Raw genomic sequence first — 23,629 nt, 5'->3', positions numbered from 1 at the left:
AATTCTGTAGAGACTTGATACTCCAGGGAAGGGTGTGGGGGGGGTGAGGATGATGGTTGGGTAAGTAAGTGGGGGAGCACCCTCTCAGAGGCAAAAGGGAGGGTGAGGGGGTGAAGAACTCTTGGAGGGCGACCTAGGAAGGGGGGCAACATTTGGAATGTAAATAAATGAAACAAAAAAGAAAATTAAAAAAAAAATCACTGAAGGTATTCTATGTTTTGCAGTATCAAATATGCAACTAAGACTTATTGTATGTATTTGTATCTGAAGGCATTCACACACACACACACACACACACACACACACACACACACACACACACCTTTCTTCTATATGAAATGGCTTGACAGAAAATCATTGCCTATGACATTTGACATTACATGTTACAGGTAAGGATTTTTCTTTCCCATACTGTAAGCAGGAAAGCAGTACACTCTATCAGTGAAAACTTAAGCAGAAGAACTTTGAAGAGATTGTCTGATTAATGCTGCTAAGACATCCATGTCTTCCATTCCATGTGCATTAAGTAGTGGTTTCTTCTTTAATACAGTGGTAAATACTATCCTTGTTAATCTTTTACACAGTAAAAAAAGCAACTGAAACACTTCAGAAGAAAATGAAATATGATATGCTGAAAATATTACAAACATTTTCTATTCAGTCAAACTAAATTCCATTATAAAAGCCACAAACTGTTACATGTAAGAATTAGGATTTAAAAAAAAAAAAATCAGAGATTATTCCTCTGGGCCCTTTCTAAACAGTATTTAATTTAAAAAAAAAAAAAAAGAGCCAACAACAAACTTCAGGAACAAGAAGGCTTAACTGGTAAATGCACTTATGCCACAGGTCTGTTGACCCAAATTTGGATCTCCAGAACCCACATAAATCCCAGTCAGTCATGGCATATGTCTATAACGTGGGTACTCCTGGGAGACAAACCAGGAGAATTACTTGGAAGTTCCAAGGCCAGAAAGCCTACAGTGCACAGCACAATGGCAAATAGCTAGAGAGGCTCTGCTTCAAAGTAAAAGGTGAGGACTGACACCGGAGGCCATCCTCTCCCTTCATCATGAGCAATGATGAGCAGGCACAATCAATCAATCAGTCAATCAGTCAGTCAGTCAGTCAATCTCTCTCTCTCTCTCTCTCTCTCTCTCTCTCTCTCTCTCTCTCTCTCTCTCTCTCACACACACACACACACACACACACAAGGAAACATGCAAGTTAATTAATTAATTTTTAAAAGCCAAGCTTCAGATAACCAAATGATTAGATGGTGAGGCTTCCACATTGATGGTTAGTAAAAAGCAAGAAGATTCAAAGAAGTATTCACACTGTCTGACAGTTTACAGTCTGGTCATCAAAGAATGAGGAAGAAAGCATACAAAAATAAACTTAACTGAGGGAACATGGTTGAGAGTATGTATCAGAGATAGTGCCCTTCTATTTCCTGTGTAAATGACTGGATTTGCTCTCCAACCCTGTAAATAAGTTAATAATCATAACTATTCTCATATGTGTATTGATAGTGGTAGTATTGGTTCTATTAGTCTAAAGCTATTAAGTTAGCATGGGATAACTAAGAATAGGCTGTTCTAATTCTACTGTCTTGTCAATCCAGAATTTAAAATAAAAGAAAATACAGATATAGCACAGAGGGACTTCAGATAAAAACCTATGGTACTTAATTTGATTTAAAAAAACAAAAACTACTTGGAATGTAGCTCAGTGATGAGTGTTCAATCTCCAGTGCCCTCCCACCACCAAACAAAAGACCAGGAAAACTAGAGAACTAGGGAGATGACACTGTCAGTAAAGTCCAAGCATGAAGACCTGAGTTCTATACCCAACACCAAATTCCAAGTGGGGCATGGTGGTTCATGGGGAAGCAGAAATGTAAAGGAACCCTTCATAAACATATTTTAGCAAATAAAATATTTAAACACATATTTAGTATAGATCATCATACCAAAAACAATAGATTTAACACTGACAACAAAGCACATTGCCAAAAATGAATGTGGGAGAGAGAGCTGTAATTTGATACTATTTTTATATTAAAGATCAAATCTATTTTTTTCTTCTCCTTTAATATAGTCTGGCCTTAGGTGATTTGTGTAAGAGATAGAACATGGTAGAACTGATGTTGTAGAACTTCAAAAATCAGTCAGTTGAGGGGCAACTTTAGGACTTTTGCCAAATTTCTCAGCATTACTCTAAGAACCAATTACCACGTAGGAATTCTCGATTACTCTCCTAGTAAGGAGACTTGCAAAGGCACTGAGACTGCAAAGGGGCCTGAGTCTAACTCTCTAAGCTTCCCTACTAGTGTCTAGCATGTACATGAAAACTGCAATCACTTCAATGAGTACAATCATAAGTGCCGCCGGGCAGTGGTGGCGCACACCTTTAATCCCAGCACTTGGGAGGCAGAGGCAGGTGGATTTCTGAGTTCGAGGCCAGCCTGGTCTACAGAGTGAGTTCCAGGACAGCCAGGACTACACAGAGAAACCCTTTATTGAAAAACCAAAAAACAAAAAAAAAAAAAACAAAAAACAAAACCCAACCAAAAAAAAAAAAAAAAAAAAAATCTTAAGTGCCAAAGAGCCCTGCAAGACCTCCCAACCTACAAAGTTATAAGACACAGTAAACTAGCTTTATTTTAAGTTACTTTGTTTTAGAGTAATGTGTTTCACAATAATAGGTAATCAGATATTATGTGCCTCCTGATGAATAACTGAAAGACTGAAATGACAACAAGATCAAATCTTTATCTAATCAAGCCTGGGGGTTCTAGCTACCAATTTGCAAGAGGTAACAATTGTCCTTCTGTATCTTTGGATTGGCTCCAGGACCCCCCAGAAACCAAGATCTACAGATGCTCAAGTGTCTCTTATAAAATGGCACAGTATTTACATATAACTGCACACATATTCCAATACAGTATTTTTCATTTAATCTTAATTTTTAAAATTTATTTATTTATGTTATATATGTGAGTACAGCACCGCTCTCTTCCACCACACCAGAAAAGGGCATCAGATCCCATCACAGATAGTTGTGAGCCACCACATGGTTGTTGGGAATTGAACTCATGACCTCTGGAACCCTTAATTTTTTTTTCTTTTTTTAGAGTGAATTTTGCCATGTTGCCTAGGCAGGCCAGGATTTCCTAACACTCCTAACTTAGCCTCTTGAATGCTTCCCATATACTTTAAATTGTGACTTAATTAGTCAATGTAAGTTGTTATCCTGTTAAAAGCATATAAGGAATTAAGGAAACAAGAACAAGAAGCAAGTCCTATACAAGGGTGCTGGGAGTGTAGTCTGATGTAGAGTACCTGCCTAGCAAGTCTGGTCACCAGTACCCAAAACAAACAACAACAAAATGCAATGTCATATGATGTTTAATATGTCAGAAAACCCAACTGTAACATTCTTATAGATGTTTCTTTTTATTATGTTTGCTTGTTTATTGTTTCCCTTTCCCCTGTTTTTGTCAAATGTTTCCTGACTGGAGACATCTGGAGTACAGTACAACAAGCATTATCTGTAGATTCAACAAGAAATGTCAGACTTGGTGTATATGACCGAGATTAATGAAGTATCACGAGACTAATATGGTTCTTGAAAGGCTTCTGAAATTTATCTTAATTATGAAAAAACAAAGCCGTTCATGTTTAGTAACTCGATTTCATTGAAGGTACACAGTATTTTAACTTTAAAACAAAAATAATTTGTTTGTATAAGATTCCCATTCCCAATTTTGTCCATTCCACTTTTAGAAAACTTAATTAAAAAAAAAAATCAAATATATGCATTTTGGAAGTTTAAGTTTGAGCAATAACTAAAATTTATTTATTTCTTTTTTTTTTTTTTTTTTTTTTTTTTTGGATGCTGAGATGCATTCAATTTAAAGAAGTTAATATCTCCAACAATATAATTTCTGCCTTGTTTCTATTTTCCAGCAACCTTGACTGCACTTTTAGAACGTGTGTGTGTGTGTGTGTGTGTGTGTGTTTTAAAAAAAACCATAACAAAATTTTATTTTAGCTCGTCTGGATCAATACTTACAGAAAATGTTTTCTAACATTAAAAAAACAACAACAACAATAAAAACCAAACATTTCTCTAAATAAAACAGCTAAAAAGCTGGCTCTTTATTCAAAATAAGTGACATATTTGGGTTTAAAAAAAATCACAACAAATAACTCCAATTAAGTTTAGTTTTTCTCCTAGTTGCCTAATATTTACGGACATAGTCTGTTTCTATGGTACATGGCACACAAAAGGTTTGATCATCAGTCCCATAGATACACTTGGGTGAAACATGATTTATAGTTACATAAAGTCACCCATGACTAAAAACAGGATCCCATCGGTTAGGCACCATTTTCCTTCTGATCATATCCAAAAAGCTGAGAAGCAATTCAAAACTAGAATGTGGCCAGGTGCCTTGCCAGTCTGATGTGAAGACCTAAAAAGTATGAGAGAAAAGAAAGAATTGGTTTCCTTCAAGAGAATTTCCTAGGAGATGGAGGGGCAAGAAATCCACCAGCCTGGGTGGTAGTAGCTTGTGAAAGGTCCAGATGCCAGCGGGTTTTGATAAGATTGATCCTTGGATGCAAGAAAGTAGGGTGAAGGGGAACTTTCCTACCACTCTGACATCAAATATGGAATTAAGCATTCCCATTAAGGCAGTAGAACAAAAGCCAATAAAAACATGTATTTCATCCGCCTAACTGATACACCTCTATTGTTCTCTAGAGCCTCTTCTCTCTCTGTATGGCTGTTGGCCAGCTGACTCTGTTATAGTTTCCTTCTTTTCTAATTTTTTACTTTGCTTTTCCATTTCTGCCTTGAATCCCTTGTATTGTCTGTCCTGTAAACCAGGACTTAGGTTATGCCGTTGGCTAACAGTGGTGTAGGGAGATAGAAGACAATGAGCAGCCTGTCTGCAAATGGTGCTTATTTACTGGCCTGTCCCACCGATAACGGGATAAGACTCCAGAGCCATTGAGAGTGACCTAGAAGAGCCTCTCGGGACTAACTCCTGAGGAACACTCAGAAACTCCTTCTTAAAGTCTTTATATATCACTACTTCAATTGTAATGAATCCCTTTTCAAAATCTTTTTCACAAAGATTAACCAAGTGGACATTTGTTTTGAGTAAGAAAATCCAATACTTCAACCTCTGTCATTTCAATCATAACTTCTCCCCACTTTTTCTTCCCCTCTCTGGCTTCTGTTTCTTATCTCCTCTCACAGTCAGCTTTCCTAGTTTATCCAGCTTCCTAGTTTATCTATAGTGGACCCAATCACTTCCTTCAACAACATGCATAACATCTTCAAATGTGCACATCAGATTAAAATCCCATCCCAGGCACTAATGTAAGATAAAAAGGCATTCCAAGTACCCCTACCCACTGTGAGCTCACTTCACAAGGCCAGCAATATCCACTCCATTTAAGAAAGCAGGAATCTTGTTTGCTAGTTTGTGGTGCAGGCAAAATGGAAACTTTCATCTAGTACAGAACTCTAATCTCTTTGGGATAGGTACAAAATGGGAATTTTCTACTGAAGCCTTACTATTGGTTAACATTCCAAAAAAGGTAGACTTCCCAACATTTGGCAATCCAATACCATTTTCAGTAGGTTCCAAGTCTTCTAATGACTGGGGATGGTTTAATTTCACCTCTTCCCTTTTCCAGCAGCATGGTGCTGAGGGCAGACAACTGCATCAAGTCCTGGGCTGCAGAGACTGCTGCCAATGGCATCTGGAGGTAGGAAGGACAGCAGGCTGTATTTTGCTTTTCTGAGGCCAAGTCTCACTCTGTAACCCAAACTGGCCTTGAACTCACAGAAATCCATCAGTCTCTCAGATTCTGGGGTTAGGTGCACAGCCATTTACAAATCTTGCTTTAGTCACCACTAGTTCTGACTTAACTATTTCAACCTCTTTAAAAGTAGAGATTTAAAAAATAAAGGAGAAAAGGAGCTAGAGATGGCTCAGCAGTTAAAAGTGCTGAATACTCTTCCAGAAGACCTAGGATCGATCCCCAGAATCAACACTGATGCTCTCACAACTATCTGTACTTTGTGAGCTTGCAACACAAACCTGATGACTTCAGTTCAGTCCCCAGAACCCAACCCAAGGCCAGAGAACTGACTCCTAGAGATGGTCCTCTGGCCAATACACACACACACACACACACACACACACACACACACACACACACACACTAAAGTAATAATGGGTAAATAGATGGCCCAGCAGTTAAGAGAATTTCTGTTCCAGGGCAAGTAACACCTTTTGGCTCTGAGTATCAGGCACACACAGAGTACACATATATACATGCCAGAAAAACAAATGCAATCTTTTTGTTTGTTTGTTTGTTTTTCGAGACAGGGTTTCTCTGTGTAGCCCTGGCTGTCCTGGAGCTCACTCTGTAGACCAGGCTAGCCTTGAACTCAGAAATCCGCCTGTCTCTGCCTCCCAAGTGCTGGGATTAAAGGTGTGCGCCACCACTGCCCAGCATAATCTTCTTTTTAAAAAGTATTTTTCTAACAAGTCTTGGTAAATTTAAAAAGGCTGAAATCACAGAAGGGTTGGTGGCTCATGTTTGCAACCCTAACAGTAGGAGGTTGAGACAAAGAACTAGGTCAATTCCAGACACTGATACCTTGCAAAGCCTTGATCTGTTAGTTTAAAAAAACAAGACAAACAAACAAACAAAAGTCCTTAAAATCAGGAGCAAAACTCTATTCAGTATGGTACTATAAACTTTAAGCAGCAAGAAAAAAGAAACAAAGTCATCCAAATTGGAAAGGAAGAGTGAAATGATCATTGCTCACAGATAACATGATCTTAGATTAGAAAATTCTTCAATTCCTTCAATGTGCACACACAAAGTAGACCTAGCTAAGGAATTAGATCAGTTGGTGGAGTGCTTGCATAGCATGTATGAAAACCTGAATATGGTCCTCAATACCACATAAACCACATATGGTAGAGTTTGAGGCCAGCCTGAACTACACAAGTCCCTGTCTCAAAACTCCCAATCACCAAGGGAAGAAGTGGAGTAAGCAGAAGAAAATCATCTTAGAGGCAAGCAAGGTAGTTTTCCGGGTTATTAGGGAGGCTGGAATAGGGGTCTGCTTAAGCACAAGGGCTGGCCATCAGCTCAAAGAAAACAAAATAAAATAATTAAAGCTAGAAATCTATGGTTGACCAAACTAGAAGTCTCTATATGTTAGAATCTACTATTGAATTAATATTAAATCCCTGGAGAATGATGATGGTTTTAGCTTTAAAGAATATTCTTGTTCTTACAAGATACACATCACCATGTTTAAGGGGTGTAACAATAAGGTCTGGAGTTTTTCTTCATAAGAAACAAAGCAGAGAGAACAAACCAAAGGGTATGGGTTTCTCTTAGGGTAGTGAAAAGTGTTCCCAAGTCAACTGTGGTGACATAGGCACAACTCTATAAATATACTAAAACTGATGCACTTTCATCACCAAACCTACTTTAAAAAATGGCAAAAGTAACTATAAGTCTGAATAAAACCTGTTGGGGAACAGGAGGAATTTCTGAGAAGTGTTCCGTAATCTGTTAAGAGCAATAGCTGTCCTATGCCTTGATGTTACCACTGATCACTTACAAGGTATACAAAGTAAAAACAAAAACAATGTATTATATAGTCAAGACTGTACAATAGATAAAAATAATCTATTTTTAAATTAATTTTTTAAATTTACTCTATATGCAGAAAATAGATGAGACTGTAGGTCACAACTTACTATGTTAATACATACACACTATGAAAGCTTCAAAATTCTTCCAGATGGTCTATTTTAAAATGCTACTATGGGAGATGTAGGTCCACTTCAGTGATAGTGTGCTTGCACACACAAAGCCCTGAGTTCAATTTCCAACCTACTCCACTCCCAAAAATCTAACATAGGATAACTGAATAATCACAGGCAAAGGGGAGAAGTTAGCAAAGGCCTGGGGATACAGTACAAAGCTCTAGGCTTTATCTCAGCACCATATAAAGTGGGTGTGGTTCACACCTGTAATCCAGGTAAAGGCAGGAAGACTTGGAATTCAAGGTCATAGTGTACCAAGAGTTTAAGGTTACCCTAGACTACAAAGTCCCTGTCTCAAAAAAGAAAATGAGAATAGCAAACAAAATTATAATTACTGACTTCTTTTCTTTTTTAAAAGACAAAGTCCCAAGTAGCTCAAGCTGGTCTCTTACTTGCTGTGTGGCCAATGGTGACTCCACCTCCTGAGTGTGTGAGCTTCTACACACCTGGTTTGTGGTACTGGGAATGTATACAGAGGCTCATGTACACTAGAAAAACACCAACTGAGCTACATCCCAGCACCATCATTTCTACAAAGTGAATTAGTTCCAGGACAGTGAGGCTACATAGAGAAACCCTGTCTCAAAAAAGAATAATAATAATAAATTTTAGTTTGACTTATTCTGTAACAAAGTAACAGAAGAGATATCTCCAGGATAGTAAGTTTTTATTTGTACCCTTAACTCTCATAGCTCTAGGTAAAACCCTGCTGTGATTACTTCAGCCTTTGTAGTCTGTTTTATAGAGAACATAGCAGTGCTAATGGTGTCTACTGGAAGTCAGAGGACAGCTTCAGGTGGAGGTCTTCACCTCCATGCTCTGACGGGGTTCTTGTTGCTCCCCACTATGCAGGCCAGGCTAGCTGACCCACAGGCTTCTGAGAGTCTCACCTTCACTTCGAATGATCCGTAAGAGTTCAGGGTTAAAAAAGCACACTCCTGCTTCCAGACTTATGTGGGCTCTGAGGAATCCACACTTAGGCCCTCATTCCTGCACAGCAAGTACTGTATCCACTGAGCTGTCTCCCAGCCTAGAAATACCTGCGTTCTCATCTGTAGAACTGCATAGGCCTTTCCTGGATAGATTTTGAATTTTTATTTTTAGTGATGAGAAGCTTGATGTTTTTTCTAGCTAAAATCTAAAAACTGAAACGTTTTGTTCCATGTACTGAGATGCACACTTGTAATCTCAATACCGGGAAGATAGGCACAGGACAATCACCAGTTCCTATAATACAGGGTTTCAGAAAATTTTCAGAGACAAAAACTTGAAAGAAAACAGGAAATTCTAGGAAAAAAAAGTCTTCTAGAAGGAGTATACCTCAAAATCTTTTCTGAAATACAGTAAAAGCAGCAGCATATTCGAGCAGTTGGAGGCAGCTAAAGCAAACAGAGGCTCAGTGTGGCACTGTGGTGACGCCGCTCAGCTGGCAGAGTGCTTGCCAAGCATGGATGAGACCCTGAGGTAACAGCACTATCCTAGGATAGTCTGAGCACTCAAAACACTGACAGAAACAGAAGTTCAAGTACATGGTTGGCTATACAGTAAGTTTGACACCAACCCAGGCTACATGAGACCTTCTGAGACGGTTATTCTTCATTTTCAACTTGATGAGATTTAGAGTAGGTGATATTTGGAAACAAACCTCTGGGAATACCTGTGAGGAATTATCTAAAGTAGGTTAAATGAGGTAGGAAACTAACCTGCATGTGAATGGTATCTATCATGCCACAGGCTGGGATCCTGGACTAAATAAAATATAGAAAACAAGTTAAATGGAAGTTTTCATAGCTCCCTGCTTCCTGACTGTGGATACAACATCGTTAGCCACCTCTTGTTTCTTTCTGCTAGCTTACTGCTTCTGCCATGATAGACTATGTTCCCTGAAACTGTAAGCCAAAACAAACCCTTCCTAAAACTGCCTTCTCAAGTATTTTGTTATAGCAACATGTCAAATAACTAAAATACTGCCTGGGGGAAAAAAAAAAGGAAATTTGCATATTCTAATGATTGTGTGATCTCGAAGGAAGTTATAATTTAGAAATTAAATGTCACCAAAGCTCAATGACTTGAAATTACCAATCCATCAATGTTTACAGTGGCATATTGGTAAGTAATTGGATCATGAAGATTTTAAATTTCATCAATGGGTTAATCCATAAATGAGTCATTGGGATGACTCAGCATATAAAGGTTCTCACCCTAAGCTTGACAACCTGAATTTGATCCCTGAGATCAACATGGAAACAAAAAAGTGACTCCTCTGACCTCCACACATTTGCCATAGCATACATGTGTCCCTACCCTACACAAAATAAATAAAATTTAATTAAAAATAGAAAACCCAACCATAATGGACTACTGGGAAGTGACAGAGATGTTAGAAGGAGGTACCTAGGTGAAGAAGTAGGAGGGCAAGGCGTGCATCCTTAAAGATACACTTAGTTCTAAGGCCCTGAATTTGCCTTTTCCTTTCTTCCAGTGACCATGACATGAACAGTTCTGTTCCACATGCACTCCTTATCATGACACTTGGCCTCATCACAATCTGAGGACCATGGAGATATATGGCAATGGACTGAAAACTCTAAAGTCATGAACCCAAATAAATATTTCCTCTTTTTGTTTATCTCAGAAATTTTGTCACAGTGATGGTATAAAACTGACTATGAAAACAGGCATTTGCTTTTTAACTGAACTATAAAGGGCAGTTATATACATTTCCTAGGACACTTTTGTGGGAAATTTGCCTTAGAAAAATTACCAAATTACTGTAAAAATATGTAGAAGAGAACCAAAAGGGAAGAAGAATATTTTCTAACTCCAAATGCCTATTTATGTAATTTTAAGCCAGAGAGAGTGTCTCACTGTGTACCCCAGGCTAGCATAGACTCATGACCATCTCCCTGCCTTAGCCTGCTAAGTACTGGGATTTCAGGTGTGAGCAACCATGCCCAGCTAAACCTTGAAAGTCTTAAAGTTGCCTTGTACACTACTCAATGTGCCACTCCTTTCTAATATTTGTCTTTGTAATAAGACTATGAGAATTACTTGTCAAACAACCAGGCAAAATGATAATCAAAAGCTACTAAATACCAAGAGTGGTGGTACATGCCTATACTTTCAGCACTGGGTAGGCAGAAGTGGAGGGATTGTAAGGTCATCCTGAACAACATATGAGTTCTAGGCCAGCCTAGGCTCTACAAGACCCTGTTTCAAAAAGCAAAAAAACCTATTAAGTAAATTGTTAGTTTAAAAAAATAAGCCTTCCTGGACTATACAGAGGGTTTGAAGCTAGCGTGGACAACTCTGAGAGGCTCTGTCTCAAACTACAAAATAGAAAAAAGATCTGGAAATACAGCTCAGTGGTAAAGGATACCAATCATGCATGAGGTCCTAGGTTCAACCCCCACTACTGAGGAGTGGGTAGATAGATGTTGGGGCTATACCTCAGTTATAGAGCATTTGCTTAGCATGTGTGTGTATGATCCTGAGTTTGAACCCAGCATCTAATTCTGCTCCAGCCGAAAGCCCCTCTATTCACAATAATCTAATACTAAACATTTAAGGTAATAATTTATCATTACATTTTTAAAATTCTGCATTCTAGAGACTGGGAAAGGGAAAGGCCTGTTGCTTTAAAACAGTAACAAGTTATCTTGTTTGGGTTACCAAGCCAACCAAATTTTGACCCCATGGAAGCTAGAGTACACTGCTCATCATCCCTCCGTCTAAGCTGTAGAAAGAAAGGGAGTAAAGGAGAACAGAGAGGACTCTTTACAAGGAGAGAATAAAGCACTTACACTTCAAGGACTTTCTAGCCACAGATGCCAGGTGCTACCCACTGAAATCCAGGCTTGGACTAAGCTCCACATTCTCAAAGGGCCATCTCAACTGAAGCCTGGGGCTCAGAGTCAGCAGGAGGAAGCTGCAGCTCCCACTAGCAGCACATTTCAAAGAGGCTGCAACAAGAGAACATGTTCCATTTAAAGTCTAATTCCAATCACCTTCTTCTCACAGCAGCAGCTGCAGAACAGATCTATATATCAGTCGTTTCTTTCACAGGGTATTTCCATGACTGTGATGAGTATGGGACGGGCTATGGCCCAGCAATCTTTCACTAGCTCCAAGTCCTTCATTGTACTTCACAGCATCTCTGCAAAGTACCTGTCTCTTTTCTTCTTTAATGATGCACTGTAGCTATATCAACAGCTCTAAAACGGCCAAATCAACCAAAATCACTGATTGGGCCTCAATACCACAAGCACACACCCATACAGAAGCCAAAGGAGTCATTTGTTAGCTGCCAAGATTTAGACACAAATCATGGCTGCTAATTAATCCTGCACAAAAACAACTTGAACTGAATTACTTGAAATCTTTCACAGAACCCAAGAGCTCTGACAAACAGAATATGAGTTTCTGGAAATAAGATATTCAATGAGACGTGAAAAATAACATTAAAATGTCTGATTGCTGCCATTTTTAAGGAAAACTAACCAATGACAGATTTATTTAATGAAAGTTGCTAGGAATAGAGGCAAAATAGTCAAATCTCAGCTTCCTGTAGTAAGTTTAACAGACCTGGGGCTGGAGAAATGGCTCCAGTTAAAAATATGTGCTGCTCTTCAGAGAATGTCAAGGTAGAAGAAAACATTTGTTTAGAGAGTAAACAAATAGCCTAGGGTAAGGTAGCTTCTTGAAAGCCAAAAATACAGAAAACTTACTTTCATTCCTGCCAACCTAAGTAAATTCCTAACAATTCAAATACTAAATGAGATTTTAAATTTTTATCACATTTTAAGCTTAAAATTCTAAAAAATCTAAGAAACAGTTATTGAGACTCAAAAAAAAAAACCCCCCAAAACAAACAAAAACCATGTGACTTTGCAATTCTACTTTTGAATATATATCCCAAAAGAATTGAAAGCAAGGACTTCATGTATAAGAACACTGCGCTAAGTGAGAAAAGTCTGTAACACCCCAAAAGTATTGATTCCAGAGAGCAATCTATTTCAAAGACAACAGAATGCTGTGGGAAAGGAAAAAAGGAACTGGTTATGTTTTAGTAAGTATGAATGTAGATTTTATAGGAAACGTACTAGAGATGTATGGTAGTAACAGAAACACATTAGGTATTTAATGTCACTTAAAATGGCCACAAGGTGGGCTGGAGAGATGGCTTAGCAGTTAGGAGTGCTTGCTGCTCTTCAGAGGACCTAAGTTGAATTCCTAGCAGTCACATTGGGCATTAGCTCACAACTGCCTTTAATTCCAGCTCCAGGGAGCTGATGTCCTCTCTGGCCTCTGCAGGTGCCCATACACATGTAACATAACCACACACAAATACGTATAATTATTTTTTTTAAAAGCTAGGCCTGAGCCTGTAATCTTATCAACCATCAGGTTGAGGAAGAAAGATCATGAATTCAAAGGCAGTCTTGGATCCACAATGAGACTTTATCTCAAAGCAAAACAACAAGAATGGCTAAAATGGTAAATTTTGTTCTGAAAATTTTTTTCTCACAATAAAAAATATACACAATCTCTGGGCAGAGTGGCACACACCTTTAATTTCAGCACTTAGGAGGCAGGGGAGAATCTCTGTAAATTTGGGTCTGTCTGGTCTACATTGTGACTTTCAGGACAACCAGGTCTACATAGTTAGACTATGTCTCCAAAAAAGGGAGGCGGATCAATGGCTCAGTGGTTCAGCTCTAATACTGCTCCTACAGACGTCCAGGATTCACTTCCTAGCAACCACACATCTGATACTCACAATCACCTGTAACTCCAACTTCAGCTAATACCATCCTCTGGCATCTATAGGCACCCACATTCACATGCACAACTTACACAGAAACACACACATAAATAATAAAAATAAACATACATCTTTAAGACAAGGTCTATGTGGCCTTAGCTATCCTAGAACTCACTGTGTAGAACAGAATGAGTGCTGGTATAAAAGGCCTACACCACAACATCTGGGTAAAAAGTACTTGCTGCACAAGCCTGACCAGCTGAGCTCTGTCTCCCAATCCCATTTAAGGCAAAAAACAGACTCCCAGAAGATGTGCTCAGACCTATTTTTGAGTGTTCATACATACACAGTAATAAATATTTTTTTAATTCATAAAATATATTTTTCATTTTCCCCATAAATATCAATGCAATAAAAGCTGAATAAATATTTGGAAAAGTCTTGGAAAATTGGTATTGTAGCTAGAAAATGTAGCTAGCAGTGCTTTGATGATTTTATGTCCTAGATCAAACTATCAGCTAGTCCAAGACCAGACAGACCAGAAATAAATGAATCCAGGCAAGAATGTGTAACACCAGAAAACAGACAACCATACCCACAAAAACACCATCACAAAGCCTCCAATACTCCAAAGCCATGTCTTCCCTTCCAATTAATGCAGTGGATTCATTTAAACTTACTTCACTTTAGTTAAAACTATGCCTGGCTAACCACTTCCATATGGAATGTTACAAGTAGATTAGTCAAATCTTACGATGGCCTTTCCTCTTTACTGCTTACTTACATACTCAGTCTCTTCCAATGTGAAACAAACAACATTCATTCCTATATTCATTAAGCTAACAAACCATCAGAAGTTGTATAGAAACACTTTATTTTCTAAAAAGGCTTCCTTCCAAAATTAAGTTATGTTTTTAAAGGTTCCTTAATTACAGGATAAAAATAAATCAATAAAAGATAAAATTAGAAAATGTAGTAAATACAACTGCTAGAGACAAAACAAAGGTCTAGTTATTAGAACTAAGCAGAAGAGGCCTGAAGAGATGGCTCTGTGGTTAAGAGCACTGAGGTATCTGCCAGAGGTCATAAGTTCAATTCCCAGCAACCACATGGTGGCTCACAACCATCTACAATGCGGTCTGATGCCCTCTTCTGGTGTGTCTGAAGAGAGTGACAGTATACTTACATAAAATATTAAAATAAATAAATAAATAAATAAATAAATAAATAAAAAGAAAAAACTAAGCAGAAGAATCAAGAAATCCCAGGTAGGTTCCTCTGTGGCTGTGGAGAAGACATCATCCAAGCTAGGTGAAGACTTTCCAGGGCAGCTGCTTTGGGGGTCATCTATACTCTACAAGGAAATGCAGGCAGAAGAAGCCTAGGTAACTTGTTAGTAAGTGATGAGACAGGGACATCTGCATTATCTGTCTTGTATGATTAGAAGAATCCTGGAAGAGACACAGTGCGACACCAAAGGAAAATGTGTCTGTGTGTGAATGAATGTGCGGCTGATAAACACAGGTGCTACACCACATAAGCAGAAAGGCTTGCTTCTTACTATTTTACCTACTAAATAAATGTCTTAAAACTCCAGAGGGGAAAAGAAATAGAAAAGAAATCAGAAACTGACAGCCATGGTTCATAACCTTTCTGACATACTACTTTAACAAAATGTCCATGGACATGGGACAAATTATATACAAAAAATATCAACTGAGTCCACTAAAGCATGAATTGATTTCATTTTCTTATTTTTTTTTTAATACTTTTCATCATTCCTTTTCAGTTTCCAGATAAGACTACAGAACCTACTTTCTGACATTTTTAAGATAGGGTCTCCTGCTGGCTGGCCTCAAACTCCGTGTGTAGCAGTCTTCCTGTCTCCACCTCCCAAGTGATCAGGTGGTAGGCATGCCCCACCACACCTGGCTTATGCACAACTGGGAATCAAATCCATCACTTTATACAAGCTAGACAAGCAGCCTACCAATGGGCCACACTCTCAGCTCTGAACTTAAGATAACTTCCAGCCCACAGACTGTCTCTGTAAAAGAAGCAACTTAAAACAACTAAGCAGCATAAGTACTAGCCCTAGAAAGGGGCAGTCTTTGTTCCCATAGTTTTCTAAACTGTCTAATGTTGTATGCACACTGGACGTGGCCAAAGGAAACTACCAAGTATTCAGAACACACAAGCTGCTGTTACATAAGGATTTCTTTAAGATCTAATTTAAAATAACTTATTTCTTTTAAAACATTTTGGAGTTGTCAGTGACAACCCCTTACCACAGAGAAGGCAACAATGGCTTCAGAGTTCCAAGAATTTTGGTGAAAAAAGCCTGTAGAGCAATAAATAAAAGTTCATCGGAGCCGGGCGGTGGTGGCGCACGCCTTTAATCCCAGCACTTGGGAGGCAGAGGCAGGCGGATTTCTGAGTTCGAGGCCAGCCTGGTCTACAAAGTGAGTTCCAGGACAGCCAGGACTACACAGAGAAACCCTGTCTCGAGAAAAAAAAAGAAAAGTTCATCGGAAAACACCCGTTTTAGCTGGACTTTTGAGAATACACCTGTAATCCCAGCACCTGTTGGACAGAGGCAGGCAGATCAGGAGTTGCAGGGTTTTCAAAGTATCCTGAGCTACAGGAGACACTGTCTAAAAAGGAAGGCAAACACCACATGACAAAGAAAAAGCAAACAGATAACACCAAAACTTTAGAAACTAGAGAGATACATAAACTATCTTTTTGTTGTTATTATTGTTGTTTGGTTTTTGAAGACAGGGTTTTGTGTAGCCCTGGCTGTCCTGGAACTCACTCTGTAAACCAGGCTGGCCTCCCAAGTGCATTGATTAAAGACAAGCGCCACCATCACACAATACATAAACTATCTTTCAGGACAAACCTATAAAGGCTGAAATATGCCTGGGGATAAGATGAACTTAGATGGGGAAAGTCAAAAACATACTGAATCCTGCAGCTCAAAATTATAAGATCAGGTACAACTAAAGGCAAACACCCAACTCTGAATAAGCAGTAGTTAGACCCCTAGAATTTCTCCTTGACTCAGCACAATGCAGTTATCATCCTCCCATCCTAAGGGAAGTTTTACTCTGTGGTTTACACTGGCAACACTCAAATAGGGTCTCTAGATACCCAGGAAAAGATTCGGGTGAGAACAGGAATTTCATCTAAAAACACAAGATTAAATGAAAACACACACACTTGAGTTCCATCACCTGCCCTCATTTCCCCATGTAGCAGCTAAGACACAACACAGGCAACCTTGCTTATAATCTCCAGGCACAAGACTGGGGACTCTGCTCAAAGTAAAAGTGACCCAGAAAAGAATGAGCAACAGGAAGACAGTAAGGGACAACATGGGCAGTAGCCCATCCTGAAGCTGAAGCAGAGGAAAATCAAGTTCAGGGCTAGCCTAAGCTACAAAGTAAGATCTAGGCCAATCTGAACTATGTAGCAAAATCCTGTTCCAACTACCACCACCACCACCACCACCACCACCCTTTCCATTTTCCATACAAACAGGGGAAAAAGTTAAGACGAGTTAAACATCATAGCATACTAGAATTCTAATAGGAAGCTGAGACAGGAGGATCTAGAATTTAAAGACAGCCTGGGCTACATAATGATACTCTGACCCATCTCCCCCACCCCTCCCCAAAAAGGCTGGAGAGAACTTCTCATTCAAGGAAGGACTTACCTTAAAAAGAATAAGGTTCTGAGTTTGAACCCTAGAACCCACAATAACAATAATAATAATAATAATAATAATAATAATAATAATAATTTTTTTTTAAAAGGCCAGGTACCAGTTTGTTATTCCAGCATGTCTGGCTAACCAGACTAGGTGAGCTCTAGATTAGTAAGACTTTCTCTCAAAGGAGTTCCTGAAACGACAGCATCTGTATGCACACATGCTCCTTCTCACACATAAACATGCACACGTAAGACAAATGGAAAGACAATAAAAGGTTTAAGGTAACCTCAATTATCCATCAAATGAAATAATTTAAGGAAATATTATGAAATCTAATTATCAGTAGACCCAACACAAGAAAGAGGTAAAGAAAATTCCCTAGCAAAGTGTTAAGAGGGATTCCCAGGACAGTCATTAGGCAACAGAGCGAAGACGGATGATGAAAGATTCTACACACTAAAGTTCTCAAAAAGAGAAGAAACAAAGAAGAAACCCACACCTGGGTAGCACAGAGGTGGCCCAGCCTTTAATCCTGGCACTGGAGAAGCAGAAGCAGAGGCAGGTGGGTTGGGGCCAGCCTCGTTGACAGAATGAGAGTGACTACAGAGAGAAACCCTGTCTCAAAAAACCCATACCTGTGTTAAAGACTCTATAAGGTTCAATGGCTGATTAGAACTTCTGATGATAGAAAGTTAGAATGATACAGTGTCAAATTATCTTGGACTATTTTTAACCCCCTCAATAGCCATTCATTGTCCTTCAAACTTTAAGGTACATTCCTAGCAAACCACTAACTTCTACCAGTTCAAAGGCTAAATATGTTATCAGATAGTACCTAAAACCTACTTAGAGCCAATTGTGGTGCCTCCCTAGCAATTGGGAGGCAGAGGAAGGCAGATTTCCATTAAGTTCAAGGCTAACTGGTATACATACCAAGTTCCAGGCCAGCCAAGGCCACATACATAGGAAGATTGTCTCAAAACAAAACAAAAAAAAACTCTAGAAAAGTAAAGGCCTATAGCAGTTGCCCTGTTTCTTTCCTATAACCTGCTCATCCAAAGGCCCACGAACGTAATCCATAAATTCTTGGATTTGACTTTCCTTGTTTTTATGTGTGTTTTGTGGTGTCTTGTGTGTGTGTATATGTGTTAGTATGTACACAGAAGGGAGGGAGCATCAGATGCCCTGGAATTTGAGTACAGGCAGTTGTGAGTTGCCAGACAGGTACTGGGACGTGAACGCCGACTCTTTCAGCATAAGAACTCTTAGGCACTGAGCTGTATCTCCAGCCCCACTTCCCTGTTCCATAACCAATACCATCTCATGTATCTAATCCCATAGCACAACAAAATAAAGGCACCCTGTATTGATGTTTGTAGACCACAATCATTCATACTTGGCTCAAGAATAAACTCTTACTGTCGTTGGGGTGAAGGCTATTTTGGGTGTTGATAAATCTTAGGGCTACAAACTTATTTCAGGTAACAGGAAAAATAGGTTATCAATTGAACATATATGGTGAACATTTTATACTGTAGACATTTGGAAACAAATAACATATATACATGAAAATAAAACAAAAATTTTTTAAGATACCACCAAACACAAAAGATTTTTAAATTTTAAAGTAAAACTTTTAAATTTTGATAAGAATTGAAATTACATAAGACTGCAAAATAATAAAAACTCAAACACAGAGTAGTTGAAATTCTTGAGCCAAAAAACAGTAAATAATGGATTGTGAGAAGGATATTTGAATAAGTGATTTTGGCAATGACAAGATCCAGGGTACAACTAGGTGACCTGAAGAAAATAAAGGAATGAAAAGGCCCAAGTGTTAACCAAATTGCTCATTTAAGTGCTCGAGTTAGGCACATAAGATGACTTAGCCTGTAGACACTTATTGCCAAGCCTAACCACCTTAGTTATCTAGAATCCACATGTCAGAGAGAACTGACTTCCACACTTCTCTTCTGACATCCACAAGTGTGTCCACACACATAACACACAGTAAATAAATGTAAACACTGAAGCTGCCCAAAAGCTGATGCATAAGTATGCTAGGTGTTCCTCACCCTTTTCCTACTCTTTTCTGCTCCAGCTCGCTGTCTCTCCTTTTCCCCTCCCCCACCTTGATTCAGGGTTTCTCCATAGCTCTGTCTGTGTTTGGTTTCACTATGTAGACCACACTAGCCTGGAACTCAGAGATCCACCTGCCTGTGCCTCTACCTCCTAATGTCCCCTGCTGCTGGTTGGCTTGATCTATAAAGAACCCCACAAGAACAGTCAGCAAATTCATTCTTCCATGCCACCTCCCTCACTGCAAAGGAACTCAAGTTCTGTCACCAGAAACTCACCATTCTCCCCCAAAGAAGCCAAGTAACTGCTCCTCTCTCTATTCCTTCCAGAAAAATAACAGTTTGGCTACAGGTTATAATATTATTTCTTCTGGTACCACTATACTTGCAACTTTATAAATAGCATCTCTATAACAAACTCTCCCTGGGCATGTAAAGGAAAGCAAGGCCTGTAATCTCAATTACTTAGAGGCTACCTTGTGAGTTAAAGGCCAGCCTAGAGAACTTAACAAGTATTTGTATCAAAATAAAAAGTAAAAAGGATGGGAATATAGCTCAGAGATTAACAATTTGCCCAACATGTGTGAGGCCCTAGGTTCAATCCCCAGTACCTCTAATTTAAAAAAATAAATAAATAAAAATACAAAAAAAAAAAAAAACAGAAAAAGAAAAAACGCTCCGTGCTAATTATTGTCTAGTTGGTCGTGTCTTCCTGTTGAGATTCTACAATGAACAGATGCAACAGAATAATGGGAACTCAGGAGAGGAAGGTGAGTAACTCAAGTAAACTAACATACTTTAAGTTCTATGTTGAAGAACATCTTTAAGCTCTTATACTCTTATACGTATTACATTTAATCATCATGAGTATACTATGTGGTTAGCACAGATTTGTGTGGTTTCCAAATATCTAGAAGTCATTTGTCCATGATAAGTACTCCAGTACTGATTTAAAACACATTTGGTAGACACAGCAGGGAAGAGCTCACCTGATAGGTTATTTCTATTTTAGAAAACCGTATTAAGATGGAGGAACTGCAACTCCCTTGACTGCAGAACTAAAAACTGCTCCAGGTCTAGATGAGGAGCCTACAATGAACCTTTTTTTTTTCTCCACCACATAACCCTGATTGTCCTGGAACTCTGTAGACCAGACTGTTCTGGAACTCAGAGATTAGCCTGCCTCTGCTGAGATTTAATCTCTGCTGAGATTAAAGTCAAGCACCACCACACCCAGCAAAATCTTATTTTTTTTTTTTTTGTCTTCCCACAATATAAACAAGAACTTTACAAATAACTATCAAAGTTAAAGTGGCAAATATTTTTAAAAATATGTACTTGCAACCTAGGGGGTCATTTAAGAGGATACAGGACCATTAAACATCAGTTATGAGTTAAACAGATAAAAGGGAGAGCAAACAAAAATATGCTTGTGAGTATGAAATGCAAAATGAAGGGCGAAGTGAGAGAGGGGTAGAGATGTAAGCTAGACTGGATCCCCAGCACCGGACACAAGGAAAAGAAAAGGAAAGCGGGTGTTTAGTCAGTCTGTATGAGCCTCCTTAGTTTTCAAAGAATTTCAGAGTTCATAGACTAAAACCTGTCAGCAAAATCACCAGCTATTAAAACTCATAAAAATAAAAACATGGCAAAGGTGAGTGTGGAGACCAAAAAAGAAAATGCAAAGTGTGAGTCAAAAAATGAGTATGTGAACCCTAAAATTAAACACGTGGAATTACGATAGATATAACACACACTCCACCACATGCTCACATAATTATATGAGCTAATTAAAATAGTTATGATAACCAGCTTACAAATAAAAACGTACAGGTAGAAGAAATAAAGAATCTGATATAAAACAAAAGAACTCCAAAGATTTCCTGGAACCATAATTAATTTTTCTTTATATTATGCTGCATTCCAATGCGAAGAGAAAATTTATACGAATACGAATCTAGAAGCGTGAGGAATTTCAAGAATAACATGAGTGAAAATCGGCAAGAGACACTGACGGGTGGGTAAGGCTATCACAGGGAAGGTATTGCCAGATGCAACACTTGGATACGAAAGGTGTATCAGAAGCATCCTTATGTGAGAGGTGGAGAAGCATTTGGGGCTGGCTTTGGTTTAAGAGAATAAAACAGAGAAGCATTACCTAAAAAGCAAAAGCGGTGGCGGAACTTAAAGGAGGGCTAGATCCATGCCACAAGCAAGGGGTACAGAACTATAAAACGGATTCTACAGAATAGGGAAAGGGCCAGTTTGTGACCAATCAGTTGCCACTGATTTCCGAAAGGCGGCATAGATGTGGCTGCTCAGCCCCACCCCACCACACCAGCTCCTTCGGAAAGAGGATCTCCCAAGGCCAACCGTCCCGCTCAGGCTCTCAGCTCAAGGCTAGATCCTACTCCGCCCGTCCCGCGGCTCAGAACGGCCTCTCCCCGAACCTCACCGAACGTTGCAGCTCCCCAAGCCAAAACGAGGCGCGCTCCTTTCCGCTGGGATCTGGGTCGTGGTAAAGCGCCTGCACCGCCTGGTACACGAGCTGCAAGGTTGGCTTGGCTCCTTCCATGGTGGTGGAAGCGGCGGCAATGACAGCAAAGAGTCCGATACTTCTCCCAAGGCTTCCCGCTTGCTCTGCCTTCAAGGGTCCTCACTGTCTCGGCCACAGCCGCTCCCTGACTGGCGCCATCTCCTCCTTTCTGGCCGTTACCAGGGAAGGAGGGGGTTACTCGTGGAAGTTGCCCCCTCGGAAACAGCGGATAGATCGTTTTCAGGTTCCTGGCTCTTCTTTGTCTTGTCTTACCGCCAGAATCCCAGACTCTAGAGTTCGGACGCGGGTTCTTGCTTCCACACCTCCCGCCTTGCTCTCAGAGGCCTACCTCCGCATGACACAAACCACGCAGCGAACCTAAGCAGAGCTTCACCAGACCGGAAGCGGTCGTCCGTATACTTGGGCACACTTCCGTCTGGTGCACCACAAACTGCCTCCTTCCCGGCACGCCTCCTCTTGTTTCCCCCGCCTCCTCCCGGAAGTGACCCGGCCGGACTAGGAGGGCCAAGGGGAAATAGGTACAAGATAGTCTCCTAGGTTCCTAAGTCCTACTTGAGTTTTGGAAGACCAGCTACTCTTAATTTCCTGACCAAATCTTATCTCCTTAGCAATGAATCTTTCCTCCCGGTTCCTACTTCTTCACCCGTCTCCAAGGAATGTTTAAAAAACATGATCAGTTCAAGGGAGCTTAGCCACAAAACTATCAGGAGGAATTCAAGACCAGCCTCTACTACATGAAGCCCTGTCTTTAAAAAAACAAACAGCCAGACGTTATGGCAGACAGATTTAATCCCAGCACTCGAGAGACAAAGGCAAGCCTACCTCTGAGTTTGGGCCAGCCTGGTCTACAAAGTAAGTTTCTGGACAGCCAGGAATACACAAAGAGACCCTGTCTTAGAAAATAATAAATAAATAAATAATGCCAAACAAAAATCAAATCAATAGTCTAGCAATCCTCAGTTCACACACTAACAGTTTCTCAATATTGCTGCTTCACTAAAAATAACTGTTACTATCTGATGAAGGCTGACAGTGTGTAAAGCATTAGTTACAGATGAACAGCCTTCCAAGATAAATCCTTGTTTAATAAATAGTTTTAAAGATTTATTTTTATGTGTATGCGTGTTTTGCCTACATATGTATACATGTACAGCGTGGTGAATGCCTGATACTGGAGGAGTTAACAGTGTGAACTGCCATATGGGTGCTGGGAATTGAATGTGTGTCCTCTACAAGATCAGCGAGTGTGTCGACTCTCCAGCTCCTAAAACCTCGTTTTAAAAGATGAGAATTTAAGGCTGTTCATGATGGATCATATGTATAATCCCAGCACTTGGGAAGCAGAGGCAGGCAGATCTTAGTTCACTAATGAGATCAGCCTGGTCTACAGAGTGACTTCAAGGACAGCCAAGGCCACACAGAGAAACACTGTCTCAAAACAATAAACAAACAACAACAAAAAAACAATAAGCAAAAACAAAGACAAGCAAAAAAGTTAATACTCTAATATTCTTGGATGAAAACAGATGTACAGTGGACTTTAGATCAGGCAATGGCTTCTTAGTTATGCTACTAAAACCAGTCAAAAAAGAAAAAGTTCACTGTAATTCATCAATACTAAAAACTTTAGGAGTTGGAA

At 39.5% G+C, this 23,629-nt stretch overlaps 1 protein-coding gene and 1 pseudogene across 2 annotated transcripts in view; both read right to left on the bottom strand.

Annotated features, from left to right (window-relative positions):
* The window catches only part of Tnpo3 (transportin 3), a 74,495-nt gene extending 52,022 nt beyond the window's left edge, over positions 1–22,473 (bottom strand). Inside the window, exons 1-2 of one of the 2 annotated variants that reach the window (XM_034518862.2) lie at positions 21,889–22,392; positions 11,680–11,838 (exon numbers count right to left, since the gene is read on the bottom strand). Coding sequence is in view for 1 of the 2 variants with exons in the window: in XM_034518860.2 (XP_034374751.1) it covers positions 21,889–22,008 (120 nt within the window). In the remaining variant the exon portion in view is untranslated. Of the gene's footprint in view, positions 1–11,679; positions 11,839–21,888 lie in introns of both variants that reach the window. The other variant, XM_034518860.2, reaches the window with a different exon arrangement.
* LOC117720927 (calcium load-activated calcium channel pseudogene) lies at positions 4,497–5,780 on the bottom strand (annotated as a pseudogene).
* Positions 22,474–23,629: the final 1,156 nt, after the last annotated feature.

This window comes from Arvicanthis niloticus, chromosome 15, assembly GCF_011762505.2.
Source record: "Arvicanthis niloticus isolate mArvNil1 chromosome 15, mArvNil1.pat.X, whole genome shotgun sequence".
Classification (NCBI taxonomy): domain Eukaryota; kingdom Metazoa; phylum Chordata; class Mammalia; order Rodentia; family Muridae; genus Arvicanthis; species Arvicanthis niloticus.
This window is presented reverse-complemented; position numbering and strand designations above follow the sequence as displayed.